The sequence below is a fragment of the Bos indicus genome, chromosome 10 (genome assembly GCF_029378745.1).
Source record: "Bos indicus isolate NIAB-ARS_2022 breed Sahiwal x Tharparkar chromosome 10, NIAB-ARS_B.indTharparkar_mat_pri_1.0, whole genome shotgun sequence".
NCBI classification, from domain to species: Eukaryota; Metazoa; Chordata; class Mammalia; order Artiodactyla; family Bovidae; genus Bos; species Bos indicus.
Window position 1 is genome coordinate 99,678,535 of NC_091769.1, and position 21,151 is coordinate 99,699,685.

At 48.6% G+C, this 21,151-nt stretch overlaps 1 protein-coding gene and 1 non-coding gene across 2 annotated transcripts in view; one reads left to right on the forward strand and one right to left on the reverse strand.

Moving 5' to 3' along the window:
• KCNK10 (potassium two pore domain channel subfamily K member 10) overlaps positions 1-21,151 on the reverse strand; it is a 161,394-nt gene that overhangs the window by 27,183 nt on the left and 113,060 nt on the right. The window contains exon 4 of the mRNA XM_019969363.2: positions 19,712-19,872. Coding sequence (XP_019824922.2) covers positions 19,712-19,872 — 161 coding nt within the window. The remainder of the gene's footprint in view (positions 1-19,711; positions 19,873-21,151) is intronic.
• Positions 13,676-13,748, forward strand: TRNAC-ACA (transfer RNA cysteine (anticodon ACA)). The gene has a single exon. It is a non-coding gene; the product is annotated as a tRNA-Cys (tRNA).

Genomic DNA, 21,151 nt, shown 5'->3' on the forward strand with positions numbered 1-21,151 from the left:
CATGGTGTGTTTTTCTACACTCGCTCCCTCTTTCTTAGCACCTGGAGAAAAGGCAAAAGCAACTCTTTATATTCCTGAAAGTTATACAGGCGCTTCCTGAAATTTTTTTTATAACCCCATTTGGTTTATAATACCCTAGGAGGTGACTCGGAGAAGGCAATGGCACCCCACTCCAGTACTCTTGCCTGGAAAATCCCATGGATGGAGGAGCCTGGTAGGCTGTAGTCCATGGGGTCGCTAAGAGTCGGACACTACTGAGCGACTTCTTCCACTTTTCACTTTCCTGCATTGGAGAAGGCGATTGCAACCCACTCCAGTGTTCTTGCCTGGAGAATCCCAGGGACAGTGGAGCCTGGTGGGCTGCCGTCTATAGGGTCGCACAGAGTCGGACACAACTGAAGCGACTTAGCAGCAGCAGTGGCAGCAGAAAGTGACTGGTAAATCTGTGAGAATGTTTGTGGTTGTCACCACTGGATGGGGCCCTCCTGGCACATAATGGGTGGGGAGTTAGTGTCCTAAGTCAAAGGATTATCTCAAATTTAACATGAATAACCCACTGAGGAATATTCATGAGCTGAGAACATAACTCCCTTCTAGATAAACACACACACACACACAGTTCTTTTTGCACAGTTTGACACAGGCTGAATTTCCTAAGACTATGACTCCAGCGTAAAATTCAGCAAGAAGGCTGAATTTTGACAAGTTTGGAACCTTGCCAACAACTGCTCTCTATCTTGGAAAACCACAGCCCTGGCAAGAAAGTCCCCGCGGCAGCTTAGTCACTGATGTAACACACCTGGCCCGGCCTCTGCATCTGACATGTATTAATAGATGCAAGGTCTAACCATGTCCATGTGTCTCCCAGGGATTCATGACCAAGCACCTATTACAAAAATACAATTCCTTTATTATAAATTACCTTGCTTTTATTTTTCCTTCATCTTGCAGTTAGAAAATGGTGTGTAGGTTAAGTTGTACTACCTATGAAATTCGTTTGCATGTAGTAAAGGAATAGTAATAAATCATTGTTCTAAAAGGGGGTGTTGGGCAATTTCAGGTGAAACAAAGCAGTAAGAATATTGCCTAGCACTGTGAAGAAGGAGAGGTCTGATTCAGGACTGGGTTTACTGAACTGTGTAGGAGGTTTCCCAGGTGACTCAGTGGTAAAGAATCCACCTGCCAATGCTGGAGACACAGGAGACGGGGTTCAACCCCTGGGTCGGGAAGATCCCTAGAGTAGGAAATGGCAACCCACTCCAGTATTCTTGCCTGGAAAATTCCTTGGACAGAGGAGCCTGGCGGGCTACAGTCTGTGGGGTCACAGAGAGCCTGACGCCACTGAGCGACTGAACGACTGAGCGCGCGCACAACCATGCAGAAATCTGGAGATGAAAGAGGGCTGCCCTTTGGGCCAAATACACAGGCCTTTAGAATTTCCCCTGCGGACGCAGAGATTTCTCCCCAAACAGTATCATCAAGGATCTTACTTTTAATTGTGAAAAGCTAATTTTTTTAATGAATTTTTGAAGCGTAGTCGACCTACAACACTTAGATTAGTTCCGGGCGCACAGTCCAGCGGTTCGATATCTCTTATATTACAAAGGGATCACCACGCCACATCTAGCTACCATCTGTCGCCACATGGAGACGTGCCAGTATTCCTGACTGTATTCCCCCCGCTGTACACTTCATCTCCACGACTCTTAGTTTGGAACCAGAATTTCGTTCCTTAATCTCCCACACCTCTTCCACTCATTGTTTAAAACAATTTGACCAAGAGGAACTTTCCTCACAGTCTGGTTGGTGAGTTCTTTTCCTGTTGCTGTTTCCCTAATAATGGGAGAGAACCTGAATTCAAGATATTTCTCAAAATATTATTAAAGCTAAAGACATGATCACTTTTTTAAAACACTAGAAAAGAGACAGAAAGCAGCATGCCCATTTTTCAGGCAGAGAGCGGTCTCATCTAACCCTCCAACTACCCCCCGGAGAGGCTCCTAGAAGCAGGTGTCACATGTTTATCCGGCCATCTGGACAGGTCTTCTTCCCCTTCTTCCCTGGAGGAAAAGTTGACAGGCCTCCAAAGGGAAGGCAGGAGAGAAAGACACCCACCGGACATACAGAATCAAAGGGCTAAGGACAATTGAGACTTTTTTTAAAGAGCAACAGAGGCAAGAAGCAGACAGCGATGTCAGGAAAAGGATGAAAGCCAAAAAGAAAATGGTGCTAACACGGCCAGCACGCCATATGGCACTTAGATGGCATGCGTTTTGTTTCAAATGTTGATGTTTGCTTTCTTGTTAGTTTTGGTGCCAACTCTGTTACCGTCCTTGATAAAATTCATTTTGAAAAAAAAAAAAATCACACAGAAGCTTCTGTGCTATCCTGTGCTACCCTTAAAAATCACACATAAATTCCTTTGCTTTTTTTTCTTAACTTCAAGCTCTAGATTCCTGTTTCTACATGTTCAAACTAAAGTGTAAAGCGTTGATCGAATTGCAAGGGAAGACCCCGGTAACTGATACGAGATGCGGATCACGTTCATCTGTATTTAACCGTGAGACAGAAGAGAGGTGGGTGCGGAATGTGGATGTGGAGACAGCCAAATATGAATCATAACAATCTAACACAAGCCCTTCAACTATTCCCCAGGCGCAGGTAGAAATGGTGTTGATGTTGTTTACAGTAAAATTCACTTCTGCCAAGGACTGGAAAAAAACTAACCCAAGGGACATTGCTCAGTCTAAGTGGAGCCCTGGTGGCAAGAACGCAGTCTCTGAACAGCAGCATAGCAAAATCCATCTTCCAGGGGGGTCCCAAGCTGACATTTGAGGAGCCAGGTATCTTTGGGGAGGAAAGTCTTGGAACTCCTTGCTGCTTTATAAAAATATGTACGGCCCTGTGTGTCTAGGTCTAGTAAGAGCACATGCAAGTGAAGAGGCAGCCAACGTGTAGCTAACATAGATTCATTTTCCTCCTTTGACTTTCTTTTCACCCGCGTGTCTCCGTGTTCTGTGGTGGAACACCACGGACACATCTGCCTAAGCAGCTGCAACTAATGAATGGCACAGCCTCCCCCCTCGCTCAGACGAACAGCGGGAGCTCACTCAGACCTTCCGGATTCTCCCTTTGCTGATTCATGCCCAGTGCATCTTTTCCTCCAAAGGTAATAACTGATGCTGGAGCTCCGTCCCAGGCCCAACTCCTCCTGTCCATCAGAGTCCCTTTGTCTGTTACTGCTCGTCTGCTTCATCTCCCCAGCCCCACCCACCTCCACGTCCATCCCTCAAAGGGTAGTGCCAAAGGCTGCCTTAGTAAGCATCCCTTCTTCAGTCAGGTTCACTGGGACCACTGCATAGCCTGCACATATTGGGTGTGTGGAAAGGAATCTGTTTGTTTCTCTTTCCAATTCACCATCAATATGTACTTATTGAATGCCTTGGAAGCACTTCCCAGGTGGCTCAGTGGTAAAGAATCCGCCTGCCAATGCAGAAGATGCAAGAGATGAAGGTTTGATCCCTGGCTTTGGAAAGATACCCTGGAGAAAGAAATGGCAACCCACTCCGAATCCACCTGCAATGCAGGAGACCCGGGCACAATCCCTGGGTCAGGAAGATGCCCTGGAGAAAGAAATAGCTACCTTCTTGTCTGGAGAATCCCATGGACAGAGGAGTCTGGCGGGCCATGGTCCACGGGCTCACAAAGAGCTGGAAACGACTGAGTGACTATGCGGGCAAAGCACGGTACTCAGCAGGTCCCAGAGGCAGACAGAGAAAGGAAGGCAGAGGAGAATTCTCTGGCAGTCCAGCAGTTAGAAATTTGCACTTCCACTGCAGGGCACCTGGGTTCAATCCCTGGTTAGGAAGCAAAGATCTCACAGAAAAAGAAGAAAAGTAAAAGAAAGGCAGAGTATCCCTTAGCTTCAAAGCCTTTATGTTTTAATTAAAGAGAATAATCCATTAGCTACATAAGACAGGTGCATCACTGAAGACGTGTGACGTCAAATACACAAGCTGGAATTCACAAGGCCCCACCCTGAGCTCCCGAAGCTAAACAGTAAGTGACATCTACTAGGTGCTATGCGGGTGCCAGGCATTGCTCTCATGCATCAACCAAGTGCCCAAAGCAGTAGCTCCTGTTTTTAATCTCCATTTTTCAAACAAGGAACCTGAGGCGCTGCCCGGGGTCACATGGCTGGGAAGTGACAGCTCAAGGCTTATGCCCTGAGGCTGAATGACTTCCAAGGCCATCTGCCCGGCCCTGGCCTCATGATGGACACTGGTCTTCATCACGCCTGTTTCCTCCTTGGGAGAAGGGACTGTCCGTCTTTACTGTCATATACCCCCACCATGCGGAGAACACAGGAGGCCTTATTTGATTACTGATTAGGCAGCTGACCTGGGGAGAGGTATGAAGGAGCGGGCACTGTGAGCAGCTGGAGACTGAATCCCTATGAGGCGAAGGCAAGGCTTTCAGAGCGGCAGGGCCAGGCGGAAACCAGGCGTCAGCGGCCCACAGAGGCCCAGGCAGGCAGCCAGGGCCAGGGGCGCAGGGTGGGGACACGCCCGGGGATGGAGACTTGGCCGGAGGGGAGGGTCGGGGGCAGGTGGAAAGGAGGTGGGCGGGGCCCAGCCTGTCCACTCTGTCCCCCACGACTGAAGGGGACAGCCAGCACGTCAGTCTCTGTGGCCTATAAAAGTTAAAGAAAAAGGAAAGAACAAGGGCTGGTGAAGACGTGCAGCAGCTGGAAGCCTTCGCTGGTGGGAAGGGGAAAGAATGCAGCTCCTCGAAAAATGAAACAGAATCCCCACATGGTCTGTCATCCCATCCCTGGCTGTACACCCAAAGGAATTAAAGACAGGGCCTCGAACAGACACTTGCGTATCCACGGTCAAAGTGGCATTATACCCAATTGCTGAAAGGCCGAGCAACCCGAGTCCACCGACAGACGGATGACTGGATAAGCAGTACGTGGTCCATATCTACCCGGGAACACATTCCGCCTTAAAAAGGAAGGTAAGGATGACAGCCGCCACAACATGCGCGAATCCTTACAGACATCGTGTTAAGGGAAATACACCGGTCAGGAAAGGACAGGTACTGTGCGAGTCCCTTGGGAGTTTCTAGAGCAGCCAAATTCATAGAGAAAGAAAGTGCAGTAGAGACTGCTGGGGGTTGGGGAGAAGGAGGAGCTACTGTTCAGTGGGCAGAGTTTCAGTTAAAGTGGAGACAGATGGTGACGACGACTGCACAACAGAGCCAGTGCACTTAATGCCACTGCAGTGTCCGTTAAAAATGGTTGAAATGGGAGACTTCCGCTGCGGCCCAGCAGTTAAGACTCTGAGCTTCCCCAGCACGGGGCACAGGTTCAATCCCTGGTCAGGGAACTAAGATCCCCCTAATGTCGTGTGGTGTGGCCAATAAATTTTTTTTAATTAATTTTAAAAAATGGTTAAAATGGCAAATTTTATGTTATGTATATTTTTACCACACTAGAACAAAACAGGCATAAAGAAAAAGTTAAAGGAGGCTCTAAAGAATCCAACATACTCTTGGGGTCACCTTAAATGAAAAAAAGACCTTCTCTGAAACAGTGACTATGGCCAGGACAAAACTGTTAATTCTACGGAAATATGCTGATCTGAAAAGACAGGCTTGCTCTCTACTTTTATAGTCAGCTTTTCTGATGATGGAAATCCCTTGCAAACATTAAAAAAAAAAAATCCTCAATTCCCACACATGAATAGGACATTAGGTACCATTGATGAGATGGCTGGATGGCATCACCAACTCAATGGACATGAGTTTGGGTGAACTCCGGGAGTTGGTGATGGACAGGGAGGCCTGGCGTGCTGTGATTCATGGGGTCGCAAAGAGTCGGACAAGAATGAGTGACTGAACTGAACTGAACTGAGGTGCCACTGATTATGAAAACATATAAAGAAAAAAAGGAACTATGAATCCAGGAATCATATTTTTAAATGAACTTGAGTGGATTACTGATGATTACCCGATTTCCTGGTGATGGTAAAGAATCTGCCTGCTAAGCAGGAGACCAGGGCTCAGTCCTTGGGTCGGGAAGATCCCCTGGAGAAGGGATAGGCTACCCATTCCAGTATTCTTGGGCTTCCCGGGTGGCTCAGCTGGTAAAGAATCCGCCTGTAATGCCGGAGACCTGGGTTCGATCCCTGGCTTGGGAAGATCCCCTGGAGAAGGGCATGGCAAGCCACTCCAGCATTCTTGCCTGGAGAGTCTCCATGGACAGAGGAGCCTGGTGGGCTACAGCCCATGGATTCTCAAAGAGTTGGACACGACTGAGCGACTGAGCACAGCAGTATTCTGTCTACCAACAATGCTTGATGCAAGGAAAGATTCAGGGAACCGCATCCACAGGGTGAGAACCACAGCTCTGTTTTAACAAGAGACTAAACTCAGCAGCAAACTTTCAAGATACAGCACAAAATCATTAAGTTAAAATGCTACGATGCATAAACGCAGCTCTTCTCAGAAAATATCAATAAAATTCAAAGTATTTTCTCTCCCGAAATAAAGTGTACTTCCTCCAACAAGAATATACATTTCCTGGGCTCCATCAATTCAGGAGCCCTTTCTTACTCAAAGCCATCAGAGCCTGCTCAGTAGGGCGACCATACCATAGCTAGCATGCTGTCACCCCCAAGGGAGCAGCCTCTCTGGGGTTAAGGTTCAGAGCACCAGCACACCTGTCAATAATGACGTATCCTAAACACTCTCCCTCTCCTAAAACAAGAAGTTCAGAAGTGGCTTAGAATTTATCAACGACCACTGACATACCAGTCACAGACCACACACCCCGCTCTGCACTGCGCAGACTCAGGTCAACCATGGCATCCCTCAGTTTTTAGGAGCCTAATTTGTCAGAGACCCTGATGCTGTGAAAGATTGAAGGCAGAAGGAGAAGAGGGCAACAGAGGATGAGATGGTTGGATGGCATCACCGATTCAATGGACATGAACTTGGGCAAACTCCGGGAGGTAGCGAGGGACAGAGAAGCCTGGCGTGCTACAGTCCACGGGGTTGCGAAGAGTCAGACGTGACTTGGTGATGGAACAGCAACTTGTCAGAAGCTACTCCAGAGTGCTTTATTACTTGCTTGGTTCCCAGAACTAGCATGAGGCTAAGTGTAAAAGAAAAAAAGGTGTCCTTTTTTTTAATATTGATAAATGTAATATCAAAAAAGAGGAGAATTCTATAAAAGGGTAAAGGGTTATTATTCTATTATATGAGTGTCCTCCAAAGACCCAAACCACCCTGTGAAAATTGGTGATGAAGGGTGAACATGGGAAATCATCCACCTCTTAGGCTGGTTTTATGATACTAATAAAACTATGAGTACTAATAAAATTCTTGGACTAAATTCATAACTCAGAAGTGCCTGGAAGTTTTAAAAACCAGTTACCATACACACTAAGGCATTACTGGATTGTCAGTACTTTCAAAATGCAAAGATATAAAATGTTTTTGTGGGACTTTCCTGGTGGCCCAGAGGTTAAGACTCCATGGGTCCGATGTGGGGGGGCCCAGGTTCGATGCCTGGTCAGGGAACTAGGATCCCACGTGCTGCGTGACTTGGCCAAGAAAACAAACAAATAATAAAATGTTTTCTTCCCCAAATCCCTGGGATTCTAGGAAGCAACCATCTCTTTCATGGGCATGACCCAGCGGGTAAGGAATATCCATACAAACATTCCAGAGACTTTCCTCGACTGGAGGGTGGTTTAGGAAGAGCTTCTCCCACCACTTTCTTGGAGTTTGTCCTTGGTATTTAGTCACTAAGTCATGTCTGACTCTTTAGCAACCGCATGGACGGTAGCCCACCAGGCTCCTCTGTCCATGGGATTCTCCAGGCAAGAATACTGGAGTGGGCTGCCATTTCCCTCTCCAGGGAGCTTTCCCAAACCAGGGATCGAATCCATGTCTCCTGCATCTCCTGCATTTGCAGGCAGATTCTTTACCACTGAGCCATCAGGGAAGCCCTTCCACGAGTTTAAGACTAGTTAAATCCTCAGTGGGAATTAAAATCTTGACATTAATGCCCTCAAAGCCCAGCTTCTCAAAACCACTGAGGCAATCTGATGAATCCAGAAAAAGGAGAGTTGCCTTAGGAAGACAAGACCATGTGCCAAGAAGCTGGGCTTAGAGCTGTGTGTTCCTCTTACTGTCAATATCGAGTGGGCTGCACACAGGACAGAAATGAATGGAAGAGTGGAGAACGCAGTCTGCCTGGCAACTCCACTTGCAGAGGTGGGCCCAGACCAATCAGCCGCCAGGACAGTACAAGGCCCTCTTCTACAAGTTCACCTTCACATTAATCACACAGCAGACATGAGCAAGGGGGCTTCAGCCCTAGATTAATCTGCAGAAGAGAACATCAAGCAAGAGATGTCTGACAACAAAAAGCCAGATTCGGGAGCTAGAGCCAGTGCAGAGAGAAGAATCTGAGGCAACAGGCCAGTTCAAAGTGTCCACAGATGAGATAAAGCTGGAAAACCAAAACCCTTTGGTTGCAAATAAAGACAGGGCCAATATTAGGTTTTTTTCTCAACTAGCCATCTTTGTCTGTCCCCAGGTCTTACTAAAGCTTTCATGAGAGACTCTTCTGAACCATCGGACACTATCCCTGCCTTACAAGAGCAAGAGGGAAGGAAGGATGGTGGGAAAGCAAAGTCTACGTGTGCTCACTGGGATGGGAGATTTGGTTTGGAATCTCTGCTGTCACTTATGGACTGAGTGATCTTGGAGAGCTCACAGAACCAGTTCAAGCTTTCCAATCTCACAATTAAGAAGGTAAGAATTATCCCTTGAAAGCTTCAGTTCAGTTCAGTCACTCACTCATGTCTGACTCTTTGCAACCCCATGGACTGCAGCACGCCAGAATTCCCTGTCCATCATCAACTCCTGGAGCCTGCTCAAACTCATGTCCATCACGTCAGTGATGCCACTCAACCACCTCATCCTCTGTCGTCCCCTTCTCCTCCTGCGTTCAACCTTTCCCAGCATCAGGGTCTTTTCCAGTGAGTCAGTTCTTTGCATCAGGTGGCCAAAGTATTGGCGCTTCAGCGTCTATCCTTCCAATGAATATTGTGGACTGATTTCCTTTAGGATTGACTAGTTTGATATCCTTGGAGTCCAAGGGACTCTGAAGAGTCTTCTCCAACACCACAGTTCAAAAGCATCAATTCTTCAGCGCTCAGCTTTCCTTATGGTCCAACTCTCACATCCATACATGACCACTGGAGAAACCGAAGAGCTTACTTTGAGACCTTGAGAGCATACTCTAGGTAAAGCCCACAACCCAGTGTCCAGCACACAGTAAATCCTCAAAACACATGCGCACCTTATCTCCAGACTTCCATACTGAGTCCCACAATACTCAGCCTGCCTCAACCAAATCCCACTGGACAAATGACAAGTCTCCCTATAAAGATCCCTGCATACAGAAGTTTGTAAATGAATGCCCATCCCAAAGTAGCAGTCAGATTCCCAGAAGCTTCCTGTGATCAAAGTTTGCCAGAAAGACGAAAAGAGACTCTGTTAAAGCTACCTTAAAAATGTTTAAAAGGTAAACATTATCCAGGCAGTATTTTAAGTAGTTATATTTTAGGCAATTTGATAGTCTTGCTGTTTTAGGAAACTGTGAAGATGCATTTTAAGGGCCATTAAAATATTCATCTCAGATGGCAACAGGAGACACCTAAGGGACATTGGCCAGTTATAAAAGATTGACAAGAAAGAGGAAAAATCATACATTAGATTAATCCCCAATGGGCTAGCTAGAGATAGTGCTGAGATGGTTTGCCTGCTGAAGAATAGTGGAACCAACTATCTTTGGGTATATCATCAGAATCAAGACTCCAGGCATGTTCCCTTAATAGCTAGAATGATCTTATTCCTGGGCTTCCCAGGTGGCGCCAGTGGTAAAGAACCCACCTGCCAAGCAGGAGACCTGGGTTCCATCCCTGGGTCGAGAAGATCCCCTGGAGGAGGGCATGGCCCACTCCAGTATTCTTGCCTGGAGAACTTGGGGTCTCGAAGAGTCAGACATGACTCGGCACACAGACAGCAGTCTCATTTCCGGAGTATAAGGTTTCTAAAGCCCTCGTTACGGACCCATCTGAGAGAAGAGAACTCTGAGCGGGAACAGCACTGGCCCTAAAGAGCTTGTGAGGAAGATTCATCCAGGGGGCCAGGATGCACCCCTTGCGACCTGTGGCACAACTGATCCCTTAAATCCCAGCAGAGTCAAGTTTCTTAGCTGGGACAGTTTTGCCCTCGAGAAGACATGTAAAAATGTCTGGATGTGTTATTGGCTCTCATACGGGAGACACTGATGATACTGGCATCTAGTGAGGCCAGGGGAGCTGCTAAACATCCCACAACGCACAGGACAGGTCTCAAAACAATCTCCAGCCCAAAATGTCCACAGAGCCAAAGCCGGGCAAGACTGCGTCAGAGGAAGGGAGAAAAGAAGGACCATCCGACCATCATGGACAAGGGCTTCCCTGGTAGCTCAGCCGGTAGAGTATCCGCCTGCAATGCAGGAGACCTGGGTTCAATCCCTGGATTGGGAAGATCCCCTGGAGAAGGGAACGGCTACCCACTCCAGCATTCTGGCCTGGAGAAGTCCATAGGCTGTACAGTCCATGGGGTTGCAAAGAGTCGGACCCAACTGAGCGACTTTCACTTTCTTTCATCATGGACAGACTGTGTCACGGCTGGCATTAAGAGATGCCGTGTAGTCTGTTTGGTGGATGTCACTTATATAGTTTGTGCCAAATGAACATTAGGGACAATATTCTTCAATGATTTCAGCTGTTCTGAACCTAATCAAGAAAGCTTTAAAAATATATGCCTTCTCTGCATTTAAAATCAGTTACCAGCGTTTCCCCAGGCTCAGTGGTAAAGAGTCCACCTGTCAATGCAGGAGACATTGGTTTGATCCCAAGCCCAGAAAGATCCTACATGCCGCAGAACAGCTAAGCCCGCGAGCCACACATACTCTGGAGCCCCTGCTCTGCAGCAGGAGAAGCCACCGCAATGATAAGTCCGGGCACCGCAGCTGAGAGCAGCCCCGCCCGCCACAGCTAGAGAAAGGCAGCAACGGAGACCTAGGGCAGCCATAAATAAACAAATCTCAGAAACATTTACCTCCCATCCCCTTCCAGCCCCTTAGGAAAAGTAAGAAAGCAAACTGCTCACATTAAAACCAGGGTCTTCTCTCTGATCAAAATCCACAGAACAGGTGGCTCAGACGGTAAAGAATCTGCCTGCAATGTGGGAGACCTGGGTTCAGTCCCTAAGTTGGGAAGATCCCCTGGAGGAGGGCATGGCAACCCGCTCCAGTACTCTGGCCTGGAGACTCCCATGGACAGAGGAGCCTGGTGGGCTGCAGTCCATGGGGTCGCAGAGTCGGACACGACTGAGCGACTCAGCACAGCACAGCGTGGCATCCGTGTAACGTTAGTCCCCCTGGGTTATTTCTCAGGACTGCACTGTGCACACGCTATGCACTAGTACAGGCATGTCACAGGCAGACACGCGTTCACACACACAAACACCACACACCGCCAGGCACTCTCAGCCACCACCTGGCCCTCCCCCGCTCCCCTGACTACTCAGGCAAGACGCTGGTGTGCATGACTAGTACCCCAGTGACCTTCACCAGTAATGCTAAGAGCCGGAAATCACAGTTGAAGCCACAGAGCTGAGAATAACATACAGTTCCCCAAACAAGAGCTTTTATCTTCTTGAAATAATAATTATTTTGCTGACCCCACTGCTGTGGGGACTAGCTCAAAGAAACCCTGTGAGAAACAGAAGCCCCCCTGCCAAAGGTGCTCTTCAAAACCCTTCCTTGATTCATGCCAGGCACACGCAGAGGTCTCCGGAGCCCTTGGCTTTCACCACCAGCCCCTTTCTCCAACCCAAAGTGACTAATTCCCCCACGAATTGAACATCATTACCAGATTGAGACTGTCATCACCCTGTCTTAAGCATTTGGCGGGTTCTAAAGTCCCCAAGTTATCACCGCATTGATAAGCCTAGGGTAGCATGTTATTTGTCAGCTACAGCCAAGCTCCTTTAGTTCCAAAGGCAAATAAACATTTCTGCTGTTTCCTTGGGAGGGAAAGGCCAAAGAACAAAAGTGTCCCTTGGTTTTAGAGGCTCTATCGGAAAGCCTGTGGACCCGCCAGATGAAAAGAGGCTGCTGCTCTTTACCAGAGGCCAAAGTCCAACTCAGAGCAGGAAAATGAGATCCAGTCCAAAATCTGACCAAGTTTCCTACAGCGTCCAATCAAGCGACAGTCAGCCCAGCCCAGCAAGAGCCCGCCCACAGCTGGGAAGGGAGAGGCTGCCCACTTCCAAAAGCTCCTTTGGAACCAAGGTCAGCCCTGCTCAATCCCAAGCAATTATCCTTCCTTGCTAACTGCTCAGATTTCCTGCTGGACACCTGGGAAGAATTACTTTTGCTCTACATGATGTTGTTTAGTTGCTAAGTCGTGGCCGACTCTTGCAACTCCATGGACTGTAGCCCACCAGGCTCCTCTGTCTGTGGGATTCTCCAGGCAAGAATACTAGAGTGGGTTGCCATTTCCTTCTCCAAGGGATCTTTCCAACCCAGGGATGGAACCCATGTCTCCTGCATTGGCAGGCGGATTCTTTACCGCTGATCTGCCAGGCTTTCCTTATGTTATATAAATATTTACAAATTGTCCCAAGCCCAGGCTCATTCACTCCACTCTTTGTGGTTTTAGGCAAGTCACTTAACAAATCATGGGCTCCATCTTTGTTGGATGCAATACGAGCATCACTAGAGATGTGGTCCCCAAAGAGCAAGGCTGCCTGCATGTAAATCCCAGGGATGCCTGTCATCCTACGGAGCCAACAGGCAGTCCGAGGGCATCTGCACACGGCATGGCTCATCGACTTACCCACCCCCTCGCCGTCCTGGGGATCAAACAGTGCGTCCCAGGCCCTCTTCCAGGTGGGTGGGGCAGGGTGACTTGTTAGAGCCAGTGGGTTGTGACTGGAGGCCAAAGCTCTGAAGAGCAATGTCATGTCTGTTCCCCTTAAAAAACCCTCATGTCTGGAGAAATGCCCAGGCAGCCGCAGCCTTGGAGAGGGTAAGAATACACTACTGGTGTTGGTGACCATCGTATGTAAACTAACCTCCTCTGACAGAGTCAAGGGGCTTCCCAGATGGCTCAGTGGTAAAAAATCTGCCTGCTATGCAGGAGACATGCGTTCGATTCAGGACATGATTCGAGTCAGGAAGATTCCCTGGAGAGGGAAATGACAACCCACTCCAGTATTCTTGCCTGGAAAACCCCCTGGACAGAGGAGCCTGGCAGGCTACAGTCCACGGGGTCGCAAGAGTCAGACACAACTTAGCGACTAAACGACAACAACAATACCGACTGTACCTCAAAAAATAAAATTTTTAATGTGATTGAGTAGAAACATGCTATCGGGTCCTGAGGCAGCCATCTTGCAAACCACGTGGTGGTAAGTCTGTGGATGGAAAGCTGATGTGCCAAGGAAACTAGAGCAGGAAAAGAGCAAGCCTGGGTACATGCGCGTGACATTGTGACTCAGAATAAGAAAGATGGGTTTGGTCATGGTCTTACGGACTTCCCTGGTGGCTCAGATGGTAAGAGCATCTGCCTACAATGCGGGAGGCCCAGGTTCGATCCCTGGGTCGGGAAGATCCCCCTGGAGAAGGAAATGGCAACCCGCTCCAGTACTCTTGCCTGGAAAATCCCATGGACGGATGGAGAAGCCCAGTAGGCCACAGTCTATGGGGTCACAAAGAGTCGGACACAACTGAACGACTTCACTTTCACTTTCCTGGCACAGGGCTCCTAACACCCCTGGAATTTCCCGAGACCCATAAAGCTTCTTTTGTTATGTTATAGAAGTGGCTTTGGGGTCATCTACGGATGGGAGTTGGTTACCAGGGAAACCAGAAAAAAACCAGGAACAGAGGGCCGAACTTTCAGCCACACCCTCACTGCACCCGCAACCCCTAATTTCCAGTGGGGCTGGGAGAGGGGCTGGAAATTGAATCAATCGCCAATGGCCAACGACTCAATGAGTCACACCAATGGGATGAAACCGCCATAAAAATTCAAAATGGAGGAGACACAGAAGGTTCCAGGCTGGTAAACCAGAACGCTCCACGTGCCCCCAGGCCAGGCCCCGGAGCCCTGGGGAGGCACCACTGGTTTGGGACCTTGCACCGTGTAGCTCTGTGTCTCACTTTTGATCCACACCCTGAAATGCTCCTGGTGATACAGCATTAGTCTAGTCAGCAGGCTGGCCTCCTGAGTTCTCTGAGCCACTGTAACAAACTAACTGAACCCAAGGAAGGAAGGAGTCGGGGGGAACCTCTGATTCATGAACCTCCACTCATCAGAAGCGCAGAAACAAGCTGGACTTGCTCCATCGAATGCAGAGAGCAGGCCTGTGGGACTGAGCCCCTAGCCTGTGGGACCTGATGCCAATTCCAGGCAGACAGTGCCAGACTTGAGTTGAATTGTAAGACACCGAGCTGGTGTCAGAGAATTCCATGTGGGGAAAAAAATCCACACTCTGAAACTCGCACCAGAATCCTTTGCGTGTTGCTGGGAAAAGGATGCCTGACGCCTGAAGCAACCTCGCTCCAGGATTCTCCCTATGTAAGCTGTGTCGAATTCTTAACCCTCTGTAAATCAGCAGAGGGGCAAGGCCCATTTTCCTGGCCTCACATTCCTCATAGAAGAATGCCAGCCAGAGTAACACTCCTGCGCCTCCCCATGCCAAGCACAGCTGGGCAGGAGCTCACCCAGAGGACTCTGCAGGGGGCACCAGGTCCCCTCGCCCTGCTGGCTTGGCAGAAGGGACCGAGTCCCCTCACCGGGCGGGCTCGTCAAGAAGCACCAGGTCCCCTCACCGGGCAGGCTCGGCAGGAGGCACCGGGTCCCCTCACTGGCAGGCTCGGTGGGCTCGGCAGGTGGGACTGAGTTCCCTCGCCCAGCGGACTCAGCAGAAGGGACTGAGTTCCCTTGGCTTGGCTCGGCCCCTTTTCTCTCTTGTTTGAAACCTTCTTCAAAGGTTTCTTTTGTTTGAAGACTTTCTTCAAGGGAACTGCACTCTGTTTCACTCTCTCTGGTGTAGCAAGTAGAGCAGACCCTGCCCTCACCAAGGAGGCCTGTGCTACCGAAGACCAAGATGGTGTCGGGGGACAGGGTCTCTAAAATGGCCAAAGATACAGCACCCTGACCCCCAGAACTCGGACCACGATGAGCAATCACTCCCATGACTCTTACCTTACACGGCACAGTTGATCTTAAGAGATAAGGTGAGATATCTCATCTCTCATCTAACTGTGGGTTTCTCTGGTGGCTCAGATGGTAAAGAATCTGCCTGCAGTGCAGAAGAACCCGGGTTTGATCCCTGGGTTGAAAAGAGTCCCTGGAAAAGGGAATGGCGACCCACTCCAGTATTCTTGCCTGAAGAATTCCATGGACAGAGAAGCCTGGCAAGCCTGGCAGGTGCGTGGGGTTATAAAGAGGAGGACATAACTGAGCAACTAACACACACACAAACATCTAATCACATGAGCTCTTAATCCACAGTGCTTTCTCCAGCTGACAGGAGAGTGCAAAGGGGAAGTCATTGAGATAGAAGAGGGATCCCATGCTGTCTTCGAAGATGAGGGGCCCTGTGCCAAGGAATGTATGCCACCTCAGAGGTGAGAATGGCCCCCACCCTATGACCAGCAAGGAAACTGGAGTCTCAGTCCTACAACCACAGGGAACTTATTCTTTGCCAAGATTTGAATGAGTGTGTAAGCGAACTCTTCCCCAGATCCAGAACCCAGCCTGGTCGACACTCTGACTTTTTAGCCTTTGATATCCTGATCACGAACCTTTGCCAGGCCCTCCCGGATGTCTTACCTACACAACAATGATGTAATAAACCAATCCTGCCTTAAGTGTCTGCTGCTGCTGCTGCTAAGTCGCCTCAGTCGTGTCCAACTCTGTGCGACCCCAGAGACGGCAGCCCACCAGGCTCCCCCGTCCCTGGGATTCTCCAGGCAAGAACACTGGAGTGGGGTGCCATTGCCTTCTCCAATGCATGAAAGGGAAAAGTGAAAGTGAAGTCGCTCAGTCGTGTCCGACCCTCAGCGACCCCATGGACTACAGCCTTCCAGGCTCCTCCATCCACGGGATTTTCCAGGCAAGAGTACTGGAGTGGGGTGCCATTGCCTTCTCTGGCCTTAAGTGTCTACGTTTGCCCTAATCCGTTACACAGCAGTATAAAACTAACAGAGCATGGAAATCCTCCTAAATCAGGGTGAAAATGGTTAGTAAGTCCTTCTGGCATCAAAGCTAAAACTACATTCTCTGATGAGCTTATTAGCACGAAAGCTGGCCTTTTAATCTCCATCTGACTTCTGTATCTATTTCTCAATTAGTTCATAACTCCAGAGGGGGAAAAAAAGAGTTTTCATTTATTCACCCCATAAAACCCCCAACAGTCGGATATTTAAGAATACTTTTGGCATTTCTACATAATATTAATACAATAACTCTCAACAGTTCTTTAAAAGGAGGCTCAGACCTGGAATGGGATAGAAGAATCCAACTATGTCACCTCAGAATCTCGGCACCTAGATTCTGTATCTTACCTTGACTCCACTGTTCCCACATACCAGGGCAAGGAGAAGACTGCGTCACTGAGAAGTGAAAATCACCCTCGTGGGAACCACAAATTCACATCCCCAAGCTTTGTTGCTTTATAAAATTTCTAGTTCTCAAAATAAGGCTTCCCTGGTAGCTCAGATGGCAAAGAATCCACGTGCAGTACAGGAGACCCAGGTTCAATCCCTGGGTAGGGAAGATCCCCTGGAGAAACAAATGGCTACCCACTCCAGTAGTACTGCCTGGGAAATCCCATGGACCGAGGAGCCTGGCGGGCTGCAATCCATGGGGTCGCAAAGAGTCAGACACGACTGAGCAACCAGCACTTCCACTTCTCGAGAGTAAATGGCCTTTTAGATGTAGTTCAAATGAATAGCCAGCTTTGAGACTTTCTACCAAAACTGCACACGGCAAGCGAACTGAGGCAGAATCACTTGTTTGTAGACTAAGTGTGCTCGTAATCCTCCTGGCACTCTGACACGCATCCACAGCACCTTCCAACGTTTTGCAAAGCACACCTCGTGTGCTGCCAATCCAGTGATACCTGCTGGCGCCTTCCTGAAAGGCTCCCGATCCTTGATGGCACCGCAAGGAAGTGAGCAGGCCATCAGCATAAAGTGAAATGTGAAATTCTGAAGGCCCTGTCCCAGAGTCCTGGTAATGATCCATTTGAGATGCAGATTTAAGGGGAAGGAAAACCATCCTCTCTACTTGCAGTAAGAAATTCATTAGGGGAACTAAGTCCCCAAATTCAGGAGCAGATGCTGTCAAAATGATTGCAGCCTCTTCCTTCATTTAGAATACAGTTTCCAAATTTTATTTTTTGCTAAGGGGGAATTTCGAAAGCTTGTAGTCTGATCTTTCCTTTCCACAAATAAACTCAGATCTAGAGAAGCGATATAAAAATAAAAACACCAGATCAGACATTTCTCCACTTGAATTCTGTTCTTCTGAGTGTTCAAGCCACCAGATTCATTTTTCTCTAACTCAGAAACCATGAGGCCATGGCTAACAGGCTACCTCTGAGAAGTTCAAAACAGCCCTTGGAAACAAGGTTGCCATGTCTGGTGTAGGGAGACCGGAGCATCTGATGGTTTCCATGGTGACCACGGTGCCCAGGTGCACATTCTAATGAGGCTGGCGGGCCAGCCAGCAATTCAGACCAAAGGTTGTGGAAACTTCCAGGAAGACCCCCATGTCACCAAGCCACTCATGAAATTCTAATGATGGCCTACTTGCCAACAAGTGCCCCCTTCGGGAGACAGACACTCAGCGGCACTGAACTCTGTGTCCGGCCCTGTGCCGAGCTCTTTTCCGTACATTATTCCGTTTCACCATCACCAAGACCTTACAAAGTAAATTCGAATTCCACCCCATTTTGCAGATGAGTAAACTGAGGCAGGGGCTTCCGCGGTGGCTCAGTGGTAAAGAATCCGCCTGCAGTGCAGGAGACATGAGTTTGATCCCTGGGTCAGGAAGATCCCCTGGAGGAGGGCATGGCAATCCACTCCAGTATTCTTGCCTGGAGAATCCACATGGACAGAGGAGCCTGGTGGGCTGCAGTCCATGGGGTGGCAAAGAGTCAGACACAACTGAAGTGAGTTAGCAAGCACACATGCAAACTGAAGCAGCTCATACAAAGTCGGGGACATACAAAGTCCCCGAGCTTGCAGAAGACATCTCCAAACCAGCTCTAGAGCCTCATTCCTCCACTCAACTCAATAAGAACTTATGAAACTGCTCAAGGGGCGCACTCCCTTACAGTCTTCTAAAGAGAAGTTTATGTCATGATTTCCTGTCTCAGAGCGGAAAACAAGCGCAGCCTTAGAACTGATCACTGACCTATTTCTGCCCATCATTTCCAGATTCTGATAAAGAGCTCAAATTGTCATTTTTAAATACGGAGCCATCATAAGAAATAATTCCCTGAAGGAAGTTTGATAAATTTGAGAATTAGGTAAAGAGATGAGAAAGAGAGCAGAAATGATCTTACTCCTAAACAAAACAAGTGTTCTGTTAAATTTTATGATCAGGTATGAGCTAAAGGGCATTGGAAATCCCAGTCCAATCACTCCACATGCCTGTCACTGATACCAGGAATGCCACCTCTAGTAAACAAATCCCTTGCACTCAGATTTTTGTCCCTTGTTTCAAGGTGAGTATTCTCAAAAAGAAAAAGCCCCTAAGGCAATAGCAATCATCAACACCTTAGTATGAGTCAGTACGTGAGCGGACTACTGCTGAGGGAGCGCTCAGCTGTGGGAGGAGAGAGAGGAAGGGACCATGAGGAGACAGATACAAAGCACAAAGCAACGTCTGGGACCTGCAGGCGTCTGGAAGAGGTCTTAGAAGCCAGGATCAGCCTAAGACGCTGGGCTTGGAAATAAAACAGAGAGAAGGAGCTCCAAGAACAAAACGGAGGGTTTATAATTCTCTACTTTATTGCCAGGCTTCCCCGGTGGCACAGCGGTGAAGAATCTGCCTGCCAATGCAAGAGGCGCAAGAGACACGGGTTTGACCCCTGGTTCAGGAAGATCCCCTGGAGGAGGAAATGGCAACCCACTCCAGTATTCTTGCCTAGAGAATCCCATGGACAGAGGAGCCTGGCAGGCTACAGTCCATGGGGTCGCAAAGAGTCAGACACAACTGAGCGCCTGAGCACCACTTTATTGCCAGTACACTAAAAAACACATCTTCCTTCTTTAATAAGAAGCTGCGTATGCCACATGCCTCCAAAATATGTGTTGGAAAATCCACACTTAACCCTCTTGTGTTGTGATTCCAGGGAGACTGACAAGAGACAGGAATTAGGAACCGTACCTGTGAATACCATGGGTCGAAATAAAAAAATCTGACCACAACATTGAACTACCCGATTGAAAGTGAGGATGACAGCATGAGACCCTGGTAATTTCTTCTGGATCCTGTCAGGCTAAAGCCAACTGGATCACAGAGGTTAGGGTTTAAACAGACGCAGTACTCACTCGAAAGACCTTCTCCACTCTTGCAATGCTTTTCCCAAAGATGGTTCCAAGTTGGTCTCCAATTCCAGCCAATAAGAAACCAAAGAGTGGAATTCCAAAGATGGCATATAAAATACAAAAGATTTTGCCTCCTTCAGTGCTTGGAGCAATATTCCCATACCCTGGTGAGAAATATTAAAAAGAGAGAGGGAGAGTGGTGAAGAGGCAGAGAAATTAGAGCATGGAACCAAAGAACCTGACTTCCTAGAGGGCTTCTTCATCCCCACCCTGAACCTCAGGAGTTTTAGGAGCACTCCATTCTAAAGGCCCTACAAAATTGAGAACATCGTTTCATTGCGTCTCTTCTTTCTCTCCCTGTATACAGTTTCAAGAGGGTCCAGGTTTCCAGGATCTGATAAGATGACATGTATTTCACTAGATGACATTTTAGGAGATCTGTGGTCATCTAGAATTGCGTTTCTGGTAGAAAATGGTACCACCCATTTCAGAAACATCAGACATCTTCGGCGTGTCTGGTTTAGGGACACTGGGCACCTGAGGAGGGTTGACCACTACTTTTTTAGATTTGGGAAGAGCTTCTCCTATCCAGCCTCATCCTGTGGCCATCCCCTCTATGGGTCGGACTGTGGCTGTCTCCTGCATTTGCCTTCTTAGGGTGACGGGTGTTCCACATTCAGGAGGATGGGTGGTCTAGGACGAATTCAGAAAGGACCCCTGGATCATACAGCCCTGCCCTGAGAAGCCTGAAAAGAGTCAGGAGTGGAGGAGGAGAGGCCGAGCGCTCCTTCTCACGTGGGCCAGGATGCTGAGCTCTGCCTGGGTCTCTCTTTCTCTTTCCTGGGAACTCCACGCCACCTGAGTAGTGCCCACCCCGACCCGCCCACTTCTTGCACCAAGAATCCAGGGATCCTTGGATGCAGGTGTGAACTGAAGGTTTGGTGGTGGAATGGATGTGTAAACACAAAACAATTGTCCAACAGCCAGATCTATCGCTTGCTTCAAACAGCGCTTCGAAAACACCCACATCCACGTTCTCGAGAGTTCTGCAGCTAGGTACCTAACTAGTGGATATTTGGCTTACTCTCTCTGACAGGACTGAAGACGGTGGTGCTGGAAGAAAAAGGCGTACAGCATTAACACACGTTTTACAGAGATGAGACTCTAAATCACTCGGTGGTCACGCCAGTGAGTGCTGCAATATTACACTAACCAGTGTCTAGCTAGTCACCTAGCTTAACATTCTCTCACAGCAGCTGACAGGGAGCCTGCCTCTAACCCACGCAGTAAGTGAGTTATTGGGCTCATGGCTATTAGCACGCTGGGGATTTGACACAGGAACGATAATGCTGACAGCCCGTCTGTCATTCAGCCTCCTGTGGGCCTGGAGGACTCACTCTTGCTTCCTGCCTCTGGGTGCTGAGTCACCCGGTTATTTTCCTG